The 23,092-nt window shown below is 37.3% G+C and overlaps 1 protein-coding gene across 2 annotated transcripts; it reads right to left on the bottom strand.

Moving 5' to 3' along the window:
* Window positions 1–2,461: 2,461 nt before the first annotated feature.
* On the bottom strand, window positions 2,462–22,228 carry ifngr1l (interferon gamma receptor 1-like). 2 transcript variants are annotated; one of them, XM_076891325.1, is made up of 7 exons: window positions 21,955–22,228; window positions 9,807–9,924; window positions 8,342–8,526; window positions 7,757–7,929; window positions 6,759–6,924; window positions 4,676–4,791; window positions 2,462–4,536 (listed from the first exon to the last, which is right to left on the bottom strand). In XM_076891325.1, the coding sequence occupies exons 1-7, from the start codon at window positions 22,013–22,015 to the stop codon at window positions 4,159–4,161; spliced, it is 1,197 nt and encodes a 398-aa protein (XP_076747440.1). In that variant the 5' UTR covers window positions 22,016–22,228; the 3' UTR covers window positions 2,462–4,158.
* Window positions 22,229–23,092: the final 864 nt, after the last annotated feature.

The raw sequence follows: 23,092 nt of genomic DNA, 5'->3' as shown, positions 1-23,092 counted from the left end.
TGGCTCTTTAGAAGAATTGGGTTAACTCACTACTTTTGCACAGTTCTGTATAATGCAGTGCATTGTGTGAAAAGGTGCATTTCCCATTAATCTCAGTGTCAACATGGAAACACCTTTAGTAACCCAGATGTAGGTTACTCCTGCTAAGGCCTTTGTTGGTTCCCTGTCGTTCAGGAGGATTACCACACTGCCCCATTTCTGGTCTACCCAGTTATAAGCAATGCTAATCCTTGTGTAAGAGTTTACTGGAAATCTGTTACATAATGATTTCCTATGCATGACCTGCCCCTTTTCATCACACTTCATATTTCCACTCTGTGTTCATTATTATTCATTAGGTATATTGCCACCAGTGAGTATTTATAGCAGCTGTTATTAGGTAATGCAGAACATGAACCTATGCAAATTACTTTATTATTTTATTTGACATTATTGCAGCTAGACTTCATCTTTTCTTTTTCTTCATAATTTAGCACAGGGGCAAACCCTTCAGCAGCCTTTCAGGATTTGAAAAATATTAATTTAATTTAAAACAAAACAAAAAAACCCGTTTTTTTATACTAATTAACTGGTATACTGATAAGTGGTTACACTCTACTACATATTAAAGTAGTTGTGAAAAACGTAAGTCGAAATTAACATTTGAAATAGTTAAAAGTAATTGAAAAAAAAATCAAACATACTGTTTAACAACAAATTTAAAGTTGAAAGCTACAATTTGTGGATATGCAGATGAAAGTTTGAAAAAAGTAACAAATACATATCAAGCAGCTACATGGTATGTGTAAATGTTAAGCTCATTTAATTTGTTAGCTATTAATATTGAATGTGGTAAAAGTGTCATGGACAATATGTTCCTGGAAGTAATAAATAGGCAACAAATTAACTAAGTATGTAAATAAATGGCAAAATTTAAACATAGCAGTAAAATGTGTAAGCTTATATCTATTGAATCAAATAGTGTTTCAATAAACAAAGTATATGCAACACATGAGATAGCATCTAAAGGAAAAAAAAATAACAAAATGAAATAAGAAGTTGAATAAAGTAAAGGATAAATTCTGGATACTAGTAATAGATCAATGGAGAAAAGATGAAACGCATTTGGTAAAATATTAAAGCAGGTAAAACAGACAAACATACGCGCTTCAAAAGCTAATATTAGATGTCAGCAAAGTAGCCTAATAAGTAGCAAATAGTAAAAGCTTAAATGCTGTGGGTGAAAGGTTAAAGTAGCTGAGAGCAAGAAATATACAAATGTAAATTACATCCATTGAATTTTGAAGTTAAAAGCAAATCGAACACACCAACTCTGAAATCGTGATTAAAAAAACAAAACAAAACAAAAAAAACCTCTTAAAGTATCTGAATTTATAAGTTTTAGTCATTCAGGCCTTTTTGTCTTTAACACATTCTTGCAGTCGAATTGGTGTGTCACTGGGCTTTATAGATATCTGCAGCTGGGTATCATTGCATATCAGTGAAGATGTACAACACTGCCTAAAATATGTATAATGTAAATACAACTGGGCCTGGTACAAAACCCTGTGGAACTCCTTAATTAACCTTAGGGTGTTAAAAGCTCCATTTATTTGAACAAGTCTAATGGAGTCTAATAGCTTTTTAAAGCTCTTAAGAATAAAGGCTATGAGTACTTGCTTCTAAAAGTAATGGTTAAATGGTGACACTATAAGGTAGCAACAAGGGCCTAAAAGTAATGTGTGAAAAGTGCAGCAGGCAAATGGTTAAATGGGTGAAATTAATAGAGAATAAAAAGGCAACAGTAGCATTTAAATAAATGGATAAATGGTAAAGAGAGTTAAAAGTTACGATTAAAAGATCTGGTTATAATTGGTAATAGTGGCATTTTGTTTTAAGAAGAAGGATGAATACAAACAGGCTGTAATTGACATAAAATACATTTTGGCTATATCAACTTTGTTAAAACTAAATTTCAACTGAAATTGATTTCAGCACATAAAACACGTTTTTTAACTTGGATTTGGTTTTGCAGGAATTCATCTGATAAACCTGTGAAGACACAGATAATGAAATCTGTTACGGGCAGAATAAAAAGAAGGTGTCCATTTTACCCACACAAAGCAAAGAGGAAGGAAACACAACAGACACACAAACACAAAGGAGGTCCCCCGCCTGTTACTGGTGTTACTGGATGCCGAGGAACAGTTTGGGCAGCTTAAATGTCAAAATACCACAGGCATGAGCATTTCTTCCCTTACATGGTGACAAAAACTGATAAAGTGATTTATACTACTACTGTAGGCCCCACTACAATAAACAATCAACATAATGACACTGCAAATGTCAACTTCCCTTCCTTAATGCGTAATATCCACGTACAGTAACAGCATAAAATTGTTGCATGATGTTTGACATTAACGTCAGTTAATCTGTCACATAGATTAACTGCCTTTATAAGAACAGGACAGATGCAAATTCACACAGTTCCACAATTTATTGAAATTGCACAACGGAGACCAGACAAGTGCATTAAACGGCATTAGTAAAATTGGACATAATGACATAACCACATTGTATTACTTTTTATATATGAAGTATGTTATTACAAGGGATAATCAGATAAAAAGCACAGCATTATTGGGTATAGAGCATGTCACTGTAATGAGTTCTAGGTTTGATTGTAGCTGGACCTTCACAGCATGCCATTTTCACTATTCTCCATTGTCTGTTTAAGAAAGGCACATTAAAAAAATAATCTAGTGCAAGGGTTGAATTGTTTGGCAAGTTAAAATAAACAAACAATAAACAAAAACATCACATAAAAACAAACTGCAATCATACAGTCCCTTTAAACTGGTAATTAGACCCAACCTTTGTCATGTGAAATTTAAGGACAATACAATGTTGCAAAAAAAGAATAAACAAGAAAAAGCACATTCTTCCTGAAAATTGAAAAACCAAAGCAGAAAAGTGTTGTAAGTGCTTTTGTTTATTAGATCACCTAATGTAAGGTTCCACAGCTGTTCTGGTAGTAACTAAAAAACTTTTTCTATAACTGTTAGTCTACCAGTGTGTGGATGAGTAAAACGGCGAATTACAGTAACTGACTTGCATTACTGTACAGATTAATTAGTTTCAGTATTTGATTGTTATACCTGATTAAGTTCCAACTTTTCAAAGATGCCCAGTGTGCTGGCCCAAAGTTGGGTATAAGAACATGAGTTCAGTTTGTTATTTGCCTAATAAATAACAATATGATTTTTAGTTTTACATAAGTGTAACAAATTTATAAAAATGTGTGACTTCTAGTTTTTAATGACAGGTGGTCTAAGAAATTTGTTAAGCACCATTACATTTTTTGTTGTGCAACAAAAAGCATTTTACATTTGAATTTTTGTTGTTTGTAAAGAAAAAAACAACAAATCATACATTTCCCATATATTCCCTTCAACCACATCTTCCATGAAGAAAAGCTAAAGCACACGCCTCATTTAATGTATAAATGTCATAATATACAAACTGATTTCTAACTAATATAACACAAGCATAAAAGGGAAAGAAATGAATCAGATAGAAAAAGAAAGTGCAAGAGTCTCCAGAGCAAATCCAGTATTCTGACTACCTGGCTCAGTAACTGCCAAATATGCTTGTATATGAGATGCCCACAGATATATTGACTGTATTACAGAAATATTTACAGTGTGTGTTATTGTATAGGAGCCACCATTCATTTTTGGATGCGTCTGATTATTGGATGGTTTCTGTCACCCTGATGATCTATGATGTAAGGCAGGAATGTAAACAGGATTTCAATTTCCTCTTTACGTCTTTTAAGCCCAAAGTTCCCTGTAACATTTCAAGTGCTTCCACTACTGAGGCCTCGTCATGAGGAAAAAGATGAAATTAATAGTTTTACTTTACAATTCTTTTAAATGGGATTTAGCCTGTGCAGAAACATAACATAATGCATTCAGCTTTTCTATTAACCCTGACTAAGACAAATAACCCTTACAGGTAAACAGGTAGATTTCCAGCATAAGAAGCTCCTCAGTCTAATCGCAGATATGGGCACTCATACTGATCAGGCTTTTACACGTGTCACCAAGTCTTTTCACATTTTCAAAATGTGAGATCCTGTGAACAACATCTGGTGCTAACTTATATGTAGCCTTACATTTACTCAGATGTGACTGGGCCTCGGTAGCCCTTAGCCAATTCATCTGGACCCAGCGCCACCACCACTGTATCACGCCTCTCATAACCAGAACCAGGATCCTCATCACCAGAACCAGGATCCTCATCACCTAAATCGGTGTTGCCTACCATGTAACCAGGACCCTCCTCTATGACATTAGACATATCTCCATTGTCCGACACCCTGATGGGCAAGCGTAAGTCATAATCGGTAATTCCGGTCCTGTCCTCCTCTTCTGTCTGTGGGAGTAAAGGTGTGGGCGAGGAAGGCTCCACTTCATCACACCTCTCTAAACACTCCACAGGGTCAACAGTCACCGATTCGGGTGTACTCGTGGGCCAGATAGAGGGTTTAGGGACCTAGACACAAAGAACAACTACTCAGTATGTGCTGAAATTTAAATCCCCCTCCACCTTCAGTGGGGATACATTATTTTAACAACTACAAACTTTAAATAACTCCTGTGTAATGTAATTAGAACTGGTAGATTGAGATTACCAAAGATTTGATGAAAGAAGGTTCAGGCTTGGTAATTTTTTGGTATGCCATGAACAGGATCACCCCGAATGTAGCCACAGCCAGTATAACACTCACGACGTAGACGGCGGTAAAATCTGGACAAGACAGAGAATTTTTTTTTTTTTTTAAAAACAGTAAAACAGCTGTACATAAATACACACACACACACACCCCTGTGGTAGCTCCATAAAACGTATAAAATATGGATGTAGCTTTTGCATCTATAAAGTAAAGCCAGCGCCAAAGTGCCTTAAATCTGTGGTTGATACCTGTGGTTGTAAAAAGACTTCTGGTCCTACAGAAGACAATGGGAAACCAACTTTTCACTTATTTCCTGTTGACATACTGAATAAAAGTCCAATTTATAAATCCTGGTCGCACTATGAAACAAGCTTTATCCACAGAATTCCAACAGGCTGACAACTCAGGCCTCAAATGCCTGAATTGCTCAACTGACATCATGGTGCTGATTACATCTGATTATTCAAATAAAACGAGAAACTTGTGACTGATGACTGTTCATTCTCATTCTGACAGGATGAGCCCATGATGCTAACAAGCTCCCGCTTCCTCTGAAACTTTTTTTTAAGTTAAATAACAGAAAAGAATGTCATTAATCAAAGGTAGTCACTGCCTGGGGGATATATTTTGTACTTGTAAAAAAGATTTGTGTGTGCGTAAAAAAGATTTGTATGTGTAAAAAAGATTTGTATGTGTAAAAAAGATTTGTATGCGTAAAAAAGATTTGTATGCGTAAAAAAGATTTGTGTGTGGACTTAGAAAAAAAAACCCTGCAAGTTACAAGTACGGATTTTTGACCCTATTTTTCTTCCCTTCATCTGATTGGTCAATGTCATGTCAATCACAAATGTAACAATCCAATCAGAGAACAGATGGGTTTGGCTGTCGGAGGGGCGCTGTTTTGAACTGCAGGTCCTTGAAGGGTGATACCGTTTGAAGCTGGAGGATCGCTATATAAATATCCGATAGCAGCTAGGTCCCCTAACTTTCAGTAGCTGTTGAAAGGAAAAAGTTGTGGTATATCAGTGGTTAGAAATAACATTATTACTTTAGGATTAGTTTAACACAAAGTCAGGGCTGACCCAGGACCATTGCTGTGAGTCACAGTGCGCAGCATAAAAGTCCTTTCACATCGGATGCAGGATACGCTGCTAATGCTAACTAAAAGCAAAGGATCCAGAATTTGTTACGCTGGCTGCTGGGCTCTGTGGGTTTTTGCAGCAGCTCTACCTGTACTAGATGCACCTGCTCCTTGTCTTTTTTATCTTTATGTCCTCTACAAGAGTTTTTTTTTTTTTGCTAGTTCTTCAAATGTTCAATAAAAACATGTATGCTAATTCATAACGAAGAAAGCTTTGTAATGAAGACTGTCATTTCCAAAACACTGCCCGCCCCCACCCCGCGGTCCGCAGCGCTGTTGAAAAGGCTGTGGAAGTCCCTGTATTAAACACGTAGACCTGTGACATAAAAATCACCAAACTCGGACGACCACAGACTGTTTTCCTTCGTGGTGATGAAGGAAAACGCTGGGTTGGCATGTAAAAGGGCATTTATTCCCTTCAAAGACCTGCAGTTCAAAAACAGCGCCCCTCGACAGCCAAACCCATCTGTTCTCTGATTGGATTGTTACATTTGTGATTGACATGACATTGACCAATCAGATGAAGGGAAGAAAAATAGGGTCAAAAATCCGTACTTGTAACTTGCAGGGGGTTTTTTTCTAAGTCCACACACAAATCTTTTTTACAAGTACAAAATATTTATGACCACATTTTGAGCCCATAGTTGTTGCACTCACACTACAAACAACGTGCAGTCAGATGAAAAACAGCGTGATTGGAATTGAAGCCATGTTGTTAGAGGCTGTGTTCAGTTCTTCTTACCATCTCTTATTTTACACAAAAGAAAAGGTAGGCGTAAGAAATGTCAACTGTGCTCCCCACAATGGCAGTTTGAGTAAATCATAAATTGTTTACTGCTCTTAAGAAAAGCGACGAGAAAACCTTAAGAAATAAGAAAGAAAGAAAAGATTTTACTCAACTGCTTTGTAATGGTTTGTGGAATGGCTCATCACAGTACAGTTGTGTAGATTTAACCAATATTCCTTGTGATGTTAGTCCGGTGATGTTCACACAGTGTTCCTCTTGTGCTGCATCCACTGGCAGTGTCTTCTCACACACTCTTTCTTCACAGTTAAATGAGTAGGTCTGCACACACAAGAATTTTGAATAAAATATAACACCAACACAAACATTTTTACACGAGGCCAGGAAATGTTATGTGTATGGCTGACTATGAGAGCATGGGATAGCAAAGTATCGTATAATATGTATTTACTCTCCTTTTCAAATCCACCCAAAAAAAACTAAAAGAAACAAAAAAACAAAACAATGGGATGTCTAATGGGATGTCATACCAACAGGCTAAGAAACAAAGACGTATTTATGAATTTGAGATCCAAAATTGAGCTTTTCAGCAGAAAAATATTTTGTTACAAGCAGGAAGAAGAAGAAATAAATCAAACATAAAAATGTCTATTTTATGCCACTATATTTCTGAGTTTAGCTGTGTTATAGTAAAGACATGACCAGTATTATGTTTTCAAAGGGCCTTAACAAAAAAACAAACCAAAATGCAGGAGCTTGCTTAGTGTTCTTCCTGCAAAAAAATTTGGTGTGCAACAAAAAGCACTTTGCTTTTTAACGCATTCGTTATAAGTGAGATTTAATTGACTCTAGTTTAAAATACACACTATGAATTATGCTCATGCTACCTCCCCAAAGGCGCATTTCAAAACTGTTGCTAACATATTTCTAGCAGCTAACAAGACGAAACGATCTTCTGACATTGGTGAAATCCAAAGTTTCTGGATAGCTAGCAACATTTTCTTGGCATTAACTAGTGATGCAGCATCAGTATGTCCTGTTTCTGATGACCACATATGACATTTTTTTTACTGTTTGTTCAACTTTGTAACAATTCCTTAATATGTTTGCTTTAAAGGAGAAAAGAAAAAGAAAAAAGGAAGACAGAACTGACCTGATTGAGGATCTTGACTTTAAAGAAAGAATCCAGGCTGTCATTGTCTTTAAAACATTTCTTTCTATTTTTTTTCATCTTTTGGCAATGAAAGAAAATGGGATTCTCAAAGCTGATATGGACCTTGTTATCTCGCTGGGCCGTGACGTTAACATGTGGAAGATCCAAATAACCTGGAAACCAACAAGTTTTAATCAGAAGTCACTTTTGATTACAAGTACGGTCAGAAGTTCAGCATTTGATCAAATGTTACCCATCCCTTCTTGAGCTATGGTGTTTAAAAATGAACCTTACTATATCACAATTAACATGACCTTTTGAATTTGAGATATTATGTCTGTGTGAAATTCTGTGATAGTGTGTGAACTCTTTAAGCTATGGCCAAAAACAATGCATAGTTGTTTATTTATTTTTATATAAATCTATATTTCTCTCTATTTAGAGATTCTTTATGTAAACACACATATATATGTGACAGATAAAGACAAATAAAAATAAATACATAAATATATATTATCCTTATACACACACAGACAGACACATACAGACAGACAGACAGACAGACACACACACACACACACTCACACTTTGTTCCAACTAGATTTTCGTGGAAATAGCTGAAAGTGATTCCATCGTCTGACGGGGCAGGTTCAGACTCACTACCGTTAACCACAGCAGTTACGGCGACATAATAGCTGTCTTTTGGGTGTGAGAGGGACGACAGATTGGCTTGAAGAGCTGGAGTCATCCACGTGCGACTGTCAGGGGGACTGAAGAAACAAATGAGAAAATGTAGTTAAAAACTTTGAAGAGACCTTAACAAGAAAATAACTCTTGAGTGACATTAAAAATGCAGTAGACTGCAATTAAAAGATAAAAAGAATTTATCTTTATTGCAGCTTGAAACACACTTCTGATTGACAGTGTATATATACGCTTAGGTTGATAAGTGAATAATGACAGATATTTGCCTCTGTACACCACCTCAGTAGACTGAAGTGCACAATTTTAGTTTTATATTATGGGCTTTCACAAAAACCGTAACTGTTTTAAATACATTTTTATCCATTTTTTTTTTCTTATACAAAGTTTTTGTATTATCACTGATAGTCTCTGAAGTAGAACCAGAGTATGTAATCCTATGAGGACAACTGTAGTCTACCTTTTTTAGAGGCTCAAAAAAACACTCTCAAAGTTCAAACCTGGTCTACAGCCAATCAGGACACAGAATACAATACACTGTGGAAAAAAAGAAAAAGAAAAGCGTATAAAGTGTGTAGTGAGGGGCTTTAAGTCTTACAACATCTATAATAATTTCAAAAAATAAAGTTGGCTACTTCGCGGATTTCACCTATCGTGGGTTATTTTTAGAACGTAACTCCTGTGGAGTAAATGAGGGGCCACTGTATCCCATAACACAGAAACTGAAAATCTGCTATAGGAAAAACACAAAGGTTTTAGATTAAGACAACTCAAGTGGATTTAAAACTGATTTGATTGTTTTAACATTAAATTTCATGTAGATCACTCCTGTACTTTGAGTGTTCATCTAGGTTCAAACATATATTTCAAATTAAGACGTTCAAAATGCTGTACGATTCCTATGTACTTCCAGGGCCTATAATTTACATTTTTTATAGTATGAAGGTAAAATGTTGCCAGGGCTCATAATTAATATACTCTTCAACAGAGAAAGGCCATAGCACAACGCAAGGTATCAGGAGTGCTTATCAGCTGTAATGAGCATACACACAACTTAAGGTTTCTAACCTAACATTCTTGTTGTGACATAATAGTGCACCACAACCGCACCAATCTTTGAAATATTAATTATTTATATTTGAACAATTAAGATCCTCAAAACATGTTTTTCTCCCTCTGTATCCAATAACCAGCAAAACCAGCAAAAGCACTTTGATGATTTGTCTCCATCCGACTTCAATAATTTTCATAGTATGTGTAATTAAACTTAATTTTCAGAGTTGTTATTTTAGTTTGTATTAAAGCATCTCAAGACAGACTGGCTGGTAAGCAAAAGACAAATTCATACTATAGAAATGCGCCAATGTCCAATCTGAATTGGAGCCCAGTTGTGTCTTCAGGGTAGCTCCACTTCAGCACGTTATGGAAATTCCGACACTGAAGGGTTACATTCACTGGTGGCAGCACTGTGGAGAAAAAAAAAGGCAAAATCAGCAAATCACTGTTAGAAATGTGTTGTTTTGGGAAGCATTAGCCTATTGATTCAACATTTACACCCCAATTGATGATTTTAGTTTCCCTATACATTAAAGACTTCATGAACATTTGGTTACTAAACAGTTTCTCTCTCAGCCGTCACACTGCCATTCACTTACACTCACAAACCACTAGAGGGCATAGTGTGAAAACTAGTGCACCTGATACTGCTGATGGAACAATTTCTGTGTGGTTTCCTTTGTTCTAATTTGTGCCTGTTTAGCTCCACTTGTCCTATATCTGCCTTCCTGAGAGATGATTCAATTCTTAAAATAAATCAGGAGGACGAAGGAGAGTGGAGGCCCCAGAGCCTCCTCCCGATGTGCCCAGAACATCTCACTCAGTAGGCTGCCAGGGGGCATCCTAGTCAGATACTCAAACCCCCTCAACTCGAACCTTTCAATGTGGAGGAGGAGCGGAGAGTAGGGCACAGCATAAATGACCAATCCAACACTTGCCATGACTGTAAAACAAGATTATTTTTAAACCGCATTTTAAGATTAGCTTAGTTAGAGGTGTTGAATAACTACACATAACAAATGTTAAGGAAATCTGTTTATATTTTGTGTGGGGAGTGCTAAGAAATAACAAGAGAATGCCAAGATGTAAACTGGGATATGAGAAAGAGCTGAAGGTCACTCTGACACAGTACCCCCCTTAACTGTAAAGACTGTCAGAAGCATACAGACAGACAAGGCCGTGAGAAAACAATGGTCAGATCTTCAGTGCCTTCTGCTAGTCACTGTGACAGTGCATTGATACACACACACACACACACACACACACACACACACACACACACACACACACACACACACACACACACACACACACACACACACACACACACACACACACACACACACACACACACACACACACACACACCAGGAGCCTCCAGACAGCTATAAAATCAATAATTAGCTAAGAAAACTGCCAAAACAAAAGTGTATAAAAAAATATTTATGTCAGAGTGACAAATCAAAGTAAGGACGTCTTATGTTCCTGCTGCCTTGTGCCTCCATCTGCTTCTCGGGTGAGAGGGAGGGACTAAGATGGAACAAGAGGATGTGAAGATATAAACTAGGAAATGAGAAAGGATGAGTCACTCTGGCACAGTACCCCACATAACTGTGAAGACTGTCAGAAGCTCAAAAGATTGCGAGCAAAGTGCAGGACCGTACCAATGTTTATAAACAAGACCATCAAAAAAACAGAACAAACACTTCACTGATATAATCTGCAGCACCAAAAAAAGAAAACAAAAACAACAAAAAAAAGCATAAATTTGCAGCATTGCACAAAACTCATTTAAAAGCATGACTAATTAAATCTCAATAGAAATTCTTTACCCAGAGCATGCTTATACAGGCCTGACACTTTACCACACCTACAACAGACATGCTTCATCACACTGCACGGTTAACCACACCTCCCTCCAAACGTCCATGCCAGCTACTAATAAATTAAGTTAGATTTATTTATAAATTATGAAGCATTTTCTGGTTGGAGGCATAAATGTTGTCAATTAGACGCACATGGCATGACGATGCTTTGAAGTCTGTTAATTTCCCTGACAATACAAATAAAGCTAGATGTGTTCATTCAAACAAGAGTTTAAAAAAAAAAAAAAAAAAAAAAGGTCAGTGTTTGTGACTCAGATTCAGAAGCTGAAATTGGATTTTAAATCTCATGGGAGTTACTGAACATGCCACGAGAGTTATGAGTCACACTGTACATTTAAGAGGAGGAGGAGGAGAACCCCCCCCCCCCCCCCCCAAAAAAAAATATATAACACGTACATATCAGTTTCCCTTCCTCTGTGAACAGACATTCAATCACATTCACAAAGTAATACCCGCCCACAAAGGCAAATTTAAACGTTTAGCTGTGATGTTGAGAGTGAAAGAAAAATCACTGGTGGGAGCATACACACTGTAAAGAAGTGACAACCGCAACAGTAAAATTGGCGGCTGAGGGTTGTCACCACAATCTGACACATGCACATACTAAGAAAATGAAATGAAAGTGTTTCTAACAGTTTCAACACCGTTTACAGATCTGACACTGAAAATGCAGAAGGCTTTTAGTATTGAGCACTATAGATAAATACCATAAGACACCAGCAACTTAACAGTTTTCACCAACAAGGCCACATCCCACTGCAACCAACCAAAACAAAACAAAAAACCCAAACCAAAGACATAAATTAAAGTAGAATAAAAAACACTGATTATGCAAACTGCTTTGCAAGCCCTGCTGTAGTCCCCACCTTCCATTTGTTCATTTAAAATTTGGATTTAAAAACTGTAAGACAAAAGACAAAAAAACAAAACAAAACCCTACAGCGGCTTTCCGGATGACTTCAAACCATACTGGGGGAAATTACAAGATTGAGTTAGTGAAGATAACATATAGAACAAACAGTAGCCAGCAGCGCTCACACACTTGTGCTTACAAAGCAAAAAATGTAGCAGAGGCAGGAAGAGAAAGCAGATGGCATTTGAACTGAAAATGAAGTTACTTGTGGTATGGAAAGTACAAAGTGACTGAAAACCTGAAGTGTGCTTTCAAATTTATTCAGAGAACAGTCATTCAAATCACGCAGGTTTACAGATACAGAGACTTCTTCATCTTAATTTTAGTACCCAACAGCATTCTGACTTTGCAAATGCACGTTCATTCCAATGAAAGCAAAGCTCACTTAGCACCTTGCATAACATCCAAACGCAGATTTTTTTTCAGCCAGAGGCACTGAACAACATCAAAATATTTTACAGGAGGAAAGAACGAAAACAGATAAAGAGATCGACAGGGTGATAGACATACTCTGAAACTGCTTTAAAAAAAAAAAAAAAAAAAAAGTCCCCCCCAACACATACACATATATAAAACACATTTTAAACCATTTATCTAAATTACACAGCCCACATGGCTTTCCTGTCTGCAGAGTATCAGCCATGTTCATTTTGTCAACAAAAAAAACCCAAACAAACACTGCCAGCACTGCTGTAAGGCTTCATTACACCAAGGTGAAGTCAAGAACAAATACAGTTTATGCAAGTACTCTTGTCTTAAAATGTACTTTCCTTGTTTTAATCACCATCAGATACAAGTACATTATCATCTCCAGAAGACAGCAAAAATACAACTACAATATGTTTGGTGACCATTATTAAACAAGAGAAATAGAAGAACTTACTAACTATTCTGTGTTAGACTGGTTAAGTGTAGGTCAACAAGCAGGAGAAACAAGCCAAGCCGAAAATAACTACGTACAGCCACTAGGAGTCTTGCGTGGAAGTCGGTAATACAAGTAAATGAGGTCTAGTCTAAACTCCCTGGTTTTGGGTGGGATGCCATTTCAGAAGAATAGATCAGATTCTAGTGAAAATCAACTCAGTTTGTCATGATGAAATCCAGCTGGCTGCGTACCTCACAGATGTGGGAAGCAGTAATGACTTTTTTCAGGAACAGTGTTGCATCAGAGTAATGTTATTTAGGTATTCAATATAGTTACTGTCTGTTAGCAAATTACTGCTATGACAGTATTTCACAACATTTGACATTCTCCTAATACAAAGTTTTCCTACTGGCACGCTTTTGGACAAAATATACTCTGTGAATGATAAATGTATGGTTACCTAAATCTGATATCCGATCTATATGTTGGTCAAGCTTGAATAACTTTTCCGGAGAATCAGTTTTTGGTGTATGAAGAAGAAATTCATGACTTAACCATTGCTAAATGTCAGAGACAAAGGATCTGTAATCGGATCTGACTAATTATGATACCACTGTGAGTAATCATGAAATATGCAACAGAACCACAAAACCTACCAAATAACTTCTATACTGCTGCTCAGGTTTAACGCTAAATAAAAATCACGTCAACTGGTCCACCGCAAACATACATGCCTGCATCACTCCGCCAGCATGACATGTTTACTTTTTGCATATCAACACTTTGGTTATTTACTTTATTGTTTTTTTTTTTAATCAGTAAATAACAACAGATGGTCAGTATAGACTCGGCATAAGGGTTGTGACTTCTCTTTGTGGGTTTCTAACACAAATATATTCAGTCAAGTAATCCAAATAAAACTGTTTTACTAGCACTAAGCTGGGACTTCACAAGGTTGTATTGCTGCAAATACTCATTAAGCTATGAAAAAAAATTTCTCTGACTAGTTTGTGTCTTACAGTAAATAGTTTTCCTTGCTTTAACTGGCACAGGGCAATGCACACCTTCCCGCCAGGACAGACAACATGCATGCACAAGATTGCGCATGCACGTTGTTTGCCGACCGTCATTAAACACAGAAACAGAAGAATGGACTAATGACTACTCTGCGTTTGACTGATTAAGTGTGGGCCGACAAACCGATTGAAAGTTCATGATTAATACAGGAGACAGTTATTACGGTTGTGCTGATGGATGATGACATTGCATTTGAGACACCAATGCCCTTAACCTCCTCTTCAGTTGTGTGTGTGAGAAAGCATGGTGAAGAGTGGAGGGGAGACAACTGAGACAGATCAAAAAGTTAAGAGTCAAGCTAATTAATAATTATTATGCCTTTAGGTGTTTTGCTGAGATCCGTCCAATTTTGTTACCCACTTACTGCAAATTTAAAGTTTCCTGCTAGCTTGTAAACCTCATGCTGGAAATGAGAATCAACTCCCTTTGAGTGTTTATTGTCTTCACACTAATGTGCTTTTTCTCTGTTTGGGGCCCATATTGTGCATAAGAAGAGAGGAAAGTACTTTCCTAATGCGTACACATAAAACCTTGCGACCTCTGTGACTCATCATCTGCAGTCACAGAGGGGGTGTCTCACTAACAGTACAGTAACACTAACATGTGACACGACATCCAAGATTCACATTTGAAACATTTTAACATCCCAGTTTCAGATTCCCCCCCCAAACACAATCTTTCAATTAAACAAATGTTCAGTTTAAACATGCAACCTTCAAAAAAACTAGAAAGCAAATTTCTATTTCAATTTAAAACAGGAACCCTCAATAAAGACTGGGTGAGCCTGCCTCAGATCATCTGCGAGTTTATGATGCGCCCATAATATTGGCGGAGGTAACGGAGAAGAAAATCAGTGAATATCTCAGCAGATGGCTTGGGTTGCCATGCAGCCTTAGCAGTACATCATTATGCAACTTCCATTTAAGTCCCCCTTATTGGAGAAGCACTCGAAGGACCCTTTAGGGAGCTGGAGATGCCAGAAAAAAGGCTGAGGCAAAGGCTGTTCAAAGAGCTTTCCAATCCCCCAATACAACAAGTTCCAGGGCAGGAAAGGTGGCTACTTGTCTGAGAAGAGGAGAGAGCAGTAATGGCTAAGGAAAGAACCAGTAGGATGGCAGGCAGCAGGAAGCTTGAATGAGATGGGAGAATACAGTTGAATGAAGCCTCACTTTGATAGATCAGGTGAAGAGAGCATTAAAATTCCTAATCCAAGCTATATATGACTTTATCTTGTCTAACTCGGCAAAGCTCCAAATACCAGGGTCCTCCACAGGAAGTAGGCTGCAGAGGCTCTCTACAGAGCCTGTATAATTCAGAGCATGAGTTGGCCTGGTCTAAGATCAGCCATCAGGACTACAATAGAGGCAGCAGGAAGAGCTTCCAGGTGGTTGTGCAGCTGCAGCTTAAAGCTATTGAAACAAGTTGGGTCTTGATCAAACAAAGCTAGATCACCTGAGTAAAGATCCATGAGCACAAAAGTTTCTTCTTGTTGTATCAAAACAGTCAATAATTTTCTAACAAAAAAGATAAAGAGAAAAGCAGTATATTTTAAAAATTGCAGGAAATAAAATCAAAAGTTAACAGAAACTAACCTGACAGTCACCAAATGTTTGATCTCAGCTCAATAGTTTTGTATTCATTTCCTGTTTTCTACAAATTTTAGCATTTCACACAAAAGTTCTGCAGTTTAATTCCCAGCATTGAGTCTAATTCCTGTAAGCGGTCACCAGACTACAGTGAGTTTTTCTTTCACTGCTTATTATGCCCAGAGCCTGTTAGATCTGTTAGAAAAGAAAAATAAATGATAGAAGCTTAAAGTAAAGGTGTGGTTTGTGTGTGCGTCTGCTTTGTTTGTTTTAGGAAAGTCCCAGGCACAGTGACTTATCACTTTAAACCAAGTTTCAGGACAATACCAAGCATTTCAAATAACTCCGTGGTTGGCAGACCATGTGGCTCCAGAGGTCAAAAGCAGGCTGTCCTTCACAGAAAACTGCCAATAACAGTCTTTACTCCCTAAAGAAATCTGCACTGTGTGAAAGCCACAGTGCCAAATCAAACCCCCAACAGCATGTCAATATATACCTGAGGTTCACACACTCGCCCACAAGACCCTTCTGAAATTGACAACATTCAGGGTGTACAAAGGGTGAACCGCAAAATACAGAACCATTAGTAAACGACAGGATAGCGACGCTGCACACAGTATCTTTTGGTGTTTTAGCATCCACGGTGGGTTCACAAATAATTCAGCATAAGGCTGGGCGTTATGAGGAAAATCTAATATTGTGATTTTTTGGGGGTTATATCACGACACACGATCACACTATTTTTAAATAACCTCCAAAAACAAATGTTATTTTCTTCCTTATAATGCTTAACATTTCACTGGTATACTCAATCAAATCAACCATTCCTTGTTTAGTTTTTTCTACTTTGAATACAAATTTTTTTTGAATTAATTAAAATGTTTTATTTTACAATTTTTTTTTTATCATATCTGCCTTCACAGGTTTTCCCCAAATGACAATACTGTCACACAGTGTCTCTTTCTGTGGTTAACACTCGACCTTTAACAAATAAAAGATCATAACAATAAAAAAGTACATTGAGCTAGAATTCACGAGACAAAATCAAACAACTGAAAATAAAAAGGTCCGTTTTTGTGCTTATGACATATACATAGGGCTGCTCGATTATGGCAAAAATGATAATCACGATTATTTTCACTGAAATTGAGATCTCAATTATTTGACGATATTTATTTAACCCTTTAAGACCTACCATAGAACCAAGTCCGCCAGAGCTTATATTATTTTTTTACATGTTGTAGTGCCATTTGTGGGAGCATTTCAAGTTGCTATTCAACTGTTATAGCCCATATTTTAATAATATGTATGCATTAAGTCCATAGTAACTACATTAATTGCAAAAAAGTGCAATAAACTACAAAAAAATTGAAAATTGTTTTTGTTTTTTAACATATATTTCTACTTGGAGAAATTTAAGAGGTTTATCCCTCAAAACTTTAAATACAAAAAAGTTGCAAAAAATAGTTTACAACAACAGGAAATGTATTTTGAGTGTCTTCATAGTTTTATTTTGGAGATACACCAATTTTTATATACTGCAGGAAAAACAAAAACAATCCTATGATGCAAATTTGCAAAGAAAACAGCAGGTGCATCAAAATAAACTATTTCAGCAGTGCAATTCAAGTTCTAAGCATCCCAGAAACTATTCAGAAAAGTCAAACATGACCAGTATAGGCTTTTAAGGCCTACAAGTAAAAAAAACAACTACATTTTCCGCGAAAATGACATCACTTCCGGTTTCGGGCAGGAAATGGCGGACATGTGATAGTTAGCGGTGAGTCTGTTTCAATGTGCGAAGTGTTACGAACAGCTGATCGGATCGGCAAAGCGTGTTTCTGGAATATTATGTTTTTGTTCCTGCAAGCGCTTTTTATGCAATTTATGTGGAAGGAAACCGTGACCGAGGACAAGCTGATGGCATAAGATGTAAGTTTCATATGCAAAACAAATTATTGCGCTAGCTTACACGGTTCAGGTTCTACAGGGATTTAAAAATAGTTACACAAAACAGTGTGCTGCTCTGACCGGCTTTAAAGGGATAACAATGTATTGAATAATGACTTTAAAAAATAATATAAAATAGTGTGCAACACCACTGAAGTTTTTTTTTTTTTTTTTTAAACCTCTCTTTTCAACCAACGGCAGTCACTCTCCTCTCTAAATAACTACTGCTTAGCTTTCCGAGCTTCCCTTGGGTCCTCTTAATCAGCGGTCTCAACCTGTTTTTGCGCCATGGACAATATTTTCACGGACTGGCCTTTAAGGTGTCGCGGATAAACGAGGGAGGGGCTAATAATCGGCTCAGTCATTTTTAATGATCGTTGAAAGCCCAGATCGTAATCGTGATTAAAATTCGATTAATTGAGCAGCCCTACATATACAAATTGTAAAATAAAAAATGTGATGACCTCAAATTACAGAAACAAAAGTCTAGATAGTGAGTATGAAAACGACTGACCACGGACAGTCACAGGTATCGCAGCTGATTTATTTAACATTTTCTTTGGTGTGTTGGAGACGTTGACTTGTGAAGTTTAAAGCGTCTTAATGTTGCAGTGGATGACTTCTCAGCTGATGGAAAAAATATGTGGTACTGCTACCCTGCAGCAATAGTTTTATGGCATGTTTTGTAAATTACCACATCTTTTTCAACATCTTCCTTGTGAAATTCAAACGACAGCGAGTCTTTTTCCCTATCTGGTAGGGCTCACCACAGTGTACCAGGTAGAAAATTGTCTGGTCGGGAGGGAGGCATGTGGGAGAAAAAAAAACTCAGTGCATTACATGCACACAGCTTAATATTGCCATGGCAATTTATGCTCGATGGCAGGGTTGGGCAGTATAAATGGTATATGGTAGAAAAGATAGAAATTTGGCCAACAGTAGAGATTTTGACTATACCGCTCTACCGCGATAGCATCCTGCCATGCAATTGCGTCCAACTTTAGTAACCCTACAAAAATCTCTGCTGTTTAGTTTTCTGTCTTCATTTATGTTGGAAGTGATAGCAGAGCTGTATGTTTTACTTTTTTCAGAAATCTCTCAGTCAGAACATGTTATATCATGTTTAGTTGGAAACCAGCGAGCTAACTTCCTGCTAACTTCTAACTCCATTGAATTTAATAAATTGTTTTCATGGATGCCTGGATGTTAAAACTTAATTGTTATACCTGGTAAAGCAGCAACGCTGATCATTTTATTAAAGATGAAAGAATTTTGACAGTTTTTAACTCTCAGTGATGCTGCTGTGTTCATTTGACTTTGGGACCTGAAGCAGACGGAGTTTTGGACCCAGATTACTCTGCAAGGCTCCTGACTACGGCAGCTGTAATGCTCCGGCAATCCATCAAGCAGTACGGCTTCATAGCTTACCAAAGTCGCACTAAAACATTTTTGACAGATTTCTGCGTGCTGTGTAAAATCGGTTCAAGGTCAGTAAGCACAACCAGAATTCATACATAAGGTACACTGTTGATTTTTGAGAAAATGTAAGGATTTTAAGTGTGCCTTATAGTGTGTAAAATACATTATACAGAAGAATATATCACGATATATATCGTTACCGCATATGCTTCAAATTATACCATGATATGGATTTTAGGCCATTTCGTCCAGCCCTACTCGATGGTTACGATAAAGCCGTTTGATACGTGGAAAAACTCGCGATACACTGAGTATATTTGATATATCACCAACCCCTAATTCAGCACTCTTCACAGCTTCCACTATTTATTTTAAATGCCAAAGACTGCCATTTGATATAATCCATCAGTCTACACAGATGATGTCACAGAGGACTGAAGAAGTATGCCAGAGGTTGTTGTCAGGCCCCTTTTTTAAGAAATGTCCAAAAAAAAAAAAAAGAAAAAGAAGAAAAGGGCATACATATTGCTGCCTTTTGCAACAGGAAGCATTGTGTTGCAAGTCTTAAAATATGATTCAGGTCATGAGTTGTTTTCATCAGAACCATGTTTCTGAATTGCCGTCAAAGGCATTCATGACTTCCTGCCGCTACACAACCAGAAAAGTTACTTTTTACACTGAAGAGGAACTTTTTTTTTTTTAATCAATGGTGTATTGGATGAGAAAAAAAATACATTTTCTGTGCATTAAAAAAAATATTTCTGGTTTTAGAGGGCCTGGTGGCGCCAGTGTCCGGCAGCCTCGCCTCTGTCAGTGCACCCAGGGTGGCTGTGGTTACAATGTAGCTTGCCATCACCAAGTCCCCATTTTGTTGCCCAGCTGAAGAGTCTGGGTGTATCCAAACTTGTCCTATTTAAATACATTTTTGGACATTTGGGACACTTAAAGTTTTGCAAACATTTTTATACCCTTGACTCTGACCTCTGAATAAATTTAGCTGGAGACCACTTGATGCCCAAAACAACATTAATTATTTATAATGACTGAACCTTAAATTATAGATGAGCCATCTATTGAAGCTTACTTCATTATCATTGGTGCTTCCTTCCCTGCATTGTCTATGCAAACATAATTTCTACTTTCATTAACTTCACAGAAGTCAAAAGATGGATGTTAAGTTAGGATTTTTCTTCCTCTGCAGCCAAGGCTGAAAAGATTTCAATTCCTGTCACGATTTTCACTTCATGTGTAAAAAAACAGTGTATAACCAAGGAAGACACAATGCTCAATTAGGGTAATGCGGTTACATCTGTCACATTTCTCTGTGATGTGTCTACTTCTGGGAAATTAGCTTCCTTTGTTAGAACTGTCACACAGGTAGCAAAAGATCTGAGCTTGATTTATACAAAACAGATCCATACTCACAAAAATAACAGTTTATATTCTGTCCTCAATTTCAGTGATAACAGGGCTGCAACAATACATTATTTTTAATGAATGATAAGAGCGGGACAAATTTATACGAGGCCCTTTAAAGTAAAATGTAATTAAATTAATTGTTTAATGGGTCTTATTTTCTTTCAGCAGCAACATAGCTGGGTTTTATTCCTAACCCAAAGCAGACAGGAAGGCATTTAACAAAAGACCATGACATGGTCATGCTGACTCTTTGACAAAAGATTAAATCCTTGAGTATTTATAGCAGCACACATACAACAAACATCACGCACTCATATAAATGAGGTGTAGATGTCTACAATTAATGTCTGTGTCTGTGCGCGTTTTATCGTCTTTGCAGACTGCACAGGATCAATACTCATTTGGTTGGTGCCTTTGCAATCTGCCATTACCTCACCTCTATGATTTGAAGCAAACAAAGTTAGATCTTGACGTAACCTAAAATTTAATGTGGTGAGATCGTTTAAAACCAGAGTCTCCAACTCCAGTCCTCGAGATCTACTGTCCTGCAGCTTTTAGATGCACATCTACTCCAACACAGCTGAATGGTCACAAACACTGCAGAATACATAATGGGCTTCATTATCGCAACTGTGGTGAAACACACTGCACAATGAAAGGACTGGGCAACACCTAAAACTACAAAGAGGAAATAAAGAAAAACCCCAGAAAGCTGAAGGGAATCCATTCAATGTCAGTGTCTGTTTTAGTTTGTGCAGTTTATACCCAGACTCATATTAATACCCACAATGAGGCCTAACAGCTAGTTTTAAGTATACCTAATAAGACTGGTGGCCACATATGGAAAAGCATAATTCAAAGATATATAGGCAAAAATAAACAGCTCATCGTGCTTAAAATTCACTTTTTTGTTTCCAGCAACAGCTTCACAACACCGTCAATACACGACTACATGAAATAACTTGTAAAATGTAAAATCCAAATATTTTTAACCAGCTCAGGTCTTTTCCTGGCCCTCTGGTGTGGAGGCAACGTTGGACCTTGTTGGACACTTGAATGTTAGACGTGTAAGGTAAACTCTGTAGCCACAAGAACGAACCTCCTTTTTCCTGTAATCTTTCCCTGACAGTGTTAGCCGTTAGCCCTGATAACCTGATACCGTGTTTTCCCTGATAACACAGACAGACAGAGAGAGAAAAAAACAAACGGCGAAAATATCTCCTGACAAATCATTTTGATTCACACGCTCCGATATCGACGTGTTTACAGTCTCACACGAACCATTTTAGTACATACTGTAGTTAGCAACTATCATAGCTACTCACCGCTGGAAGCTACCACCGTCATCCAGGAAAAATACAGAAAAACGGCGTGGAATGACTCCATTAGCCCGATTAAAACTTCTTCAGTGTTCCAACTTAGCACTCACAGTTCAGCCTACAGTCATACATATAGCTCGTCTAACGCTTTAACCAACAACAGCTTCACTGTGGAATAAGTGGGAGGAAAACCAGGACTACTGCGCTTGTCTGCGGCTCCGGTGTCATGGTCCCTTCACGGACTGTCGTTTCTTGTGAGAGAGGAAGCAACTTAGCGTAGCGAGAAACCCACAAAAACGCGTGACTAAGACTGGCTAAGTAGCTCATCTGTTTCCACTTTCATTTCACGTTGCTTTGTTTTTTTATGTGTTGTTTTAAGGAACTTATTTAAATGTATTTTCATCTCGAGAAGGGTTTTTTTTTCAGGATTTTTTTTAAACTCCCAAATTGTGTTTTTCTTTCAGTCCAGCAGTGGGTGGAAATTACAGTGGTTGTGATGACGTCTAGGCCACACCTTTTCACTGAAAACAAGTAAACGTAAATATATTGAATGTAATTATTAAGTAATATTGCATGCAGTAAAAGCTGATGTTTTGGACTGCTTTTTCGTGCATTTTCAGTCTAGTCCTTGTACATGGCCAATTTTACAGGAATTTTGTTTTTGTGTTAAGCCACTAAACACCGGTATATAAATCCCTCGAGCATAAAAAAGACAAGGGATGAACTTGAGTGTGACTATGCATAGCAAACGATTTAGCAAAAAGCCATTTAAAATCATATCTTTTGGGACTTTGTTACTAGCAGCCTTCCACAAAAAGATACAATTTGTTGAATATAATTTGAAAAACATAAAATAGTCATTTTTGCACTAACAAGGCAACTCACAAATAGCTCTTAGTGAAAAAATTGGTATATGTGTGGCATGCAGTCTTCTTGGCGAGTGAGGGGATTTCTAAACCACCAATTCACACCTTCAGCTAATATTGTGATAACAGTTGACAACATTTGCAGGAAATCCCATGTTAAATATACTCCTAACAAACTGCCTAAATACATCTCAGTCTTGTCTAAAGCAAAGCATGTGATAAATCAGAAATCACTTCTCATTCTTTACTTTTCTGAGGTGTTACTATATTTAAACTGG

Source organism: Maylandia zebra, linkage group LG13 (genome assembly GCF_041146795.1).
Source record: "Maylandia zebra isolate NMK-2024a linkage group LG13, Mzebra_GT3a, whole genome shotgun sequence".
Taxonomy (NCBI): Eukaryota; Metazoa; Chordata; class Actinopteri; order Cichliformes; family Cichlidae; genus Maylandia; species Maylandia zebra.
This window is presented reverse-complemented; position numbering and strand designations above follow the sequence as displayed.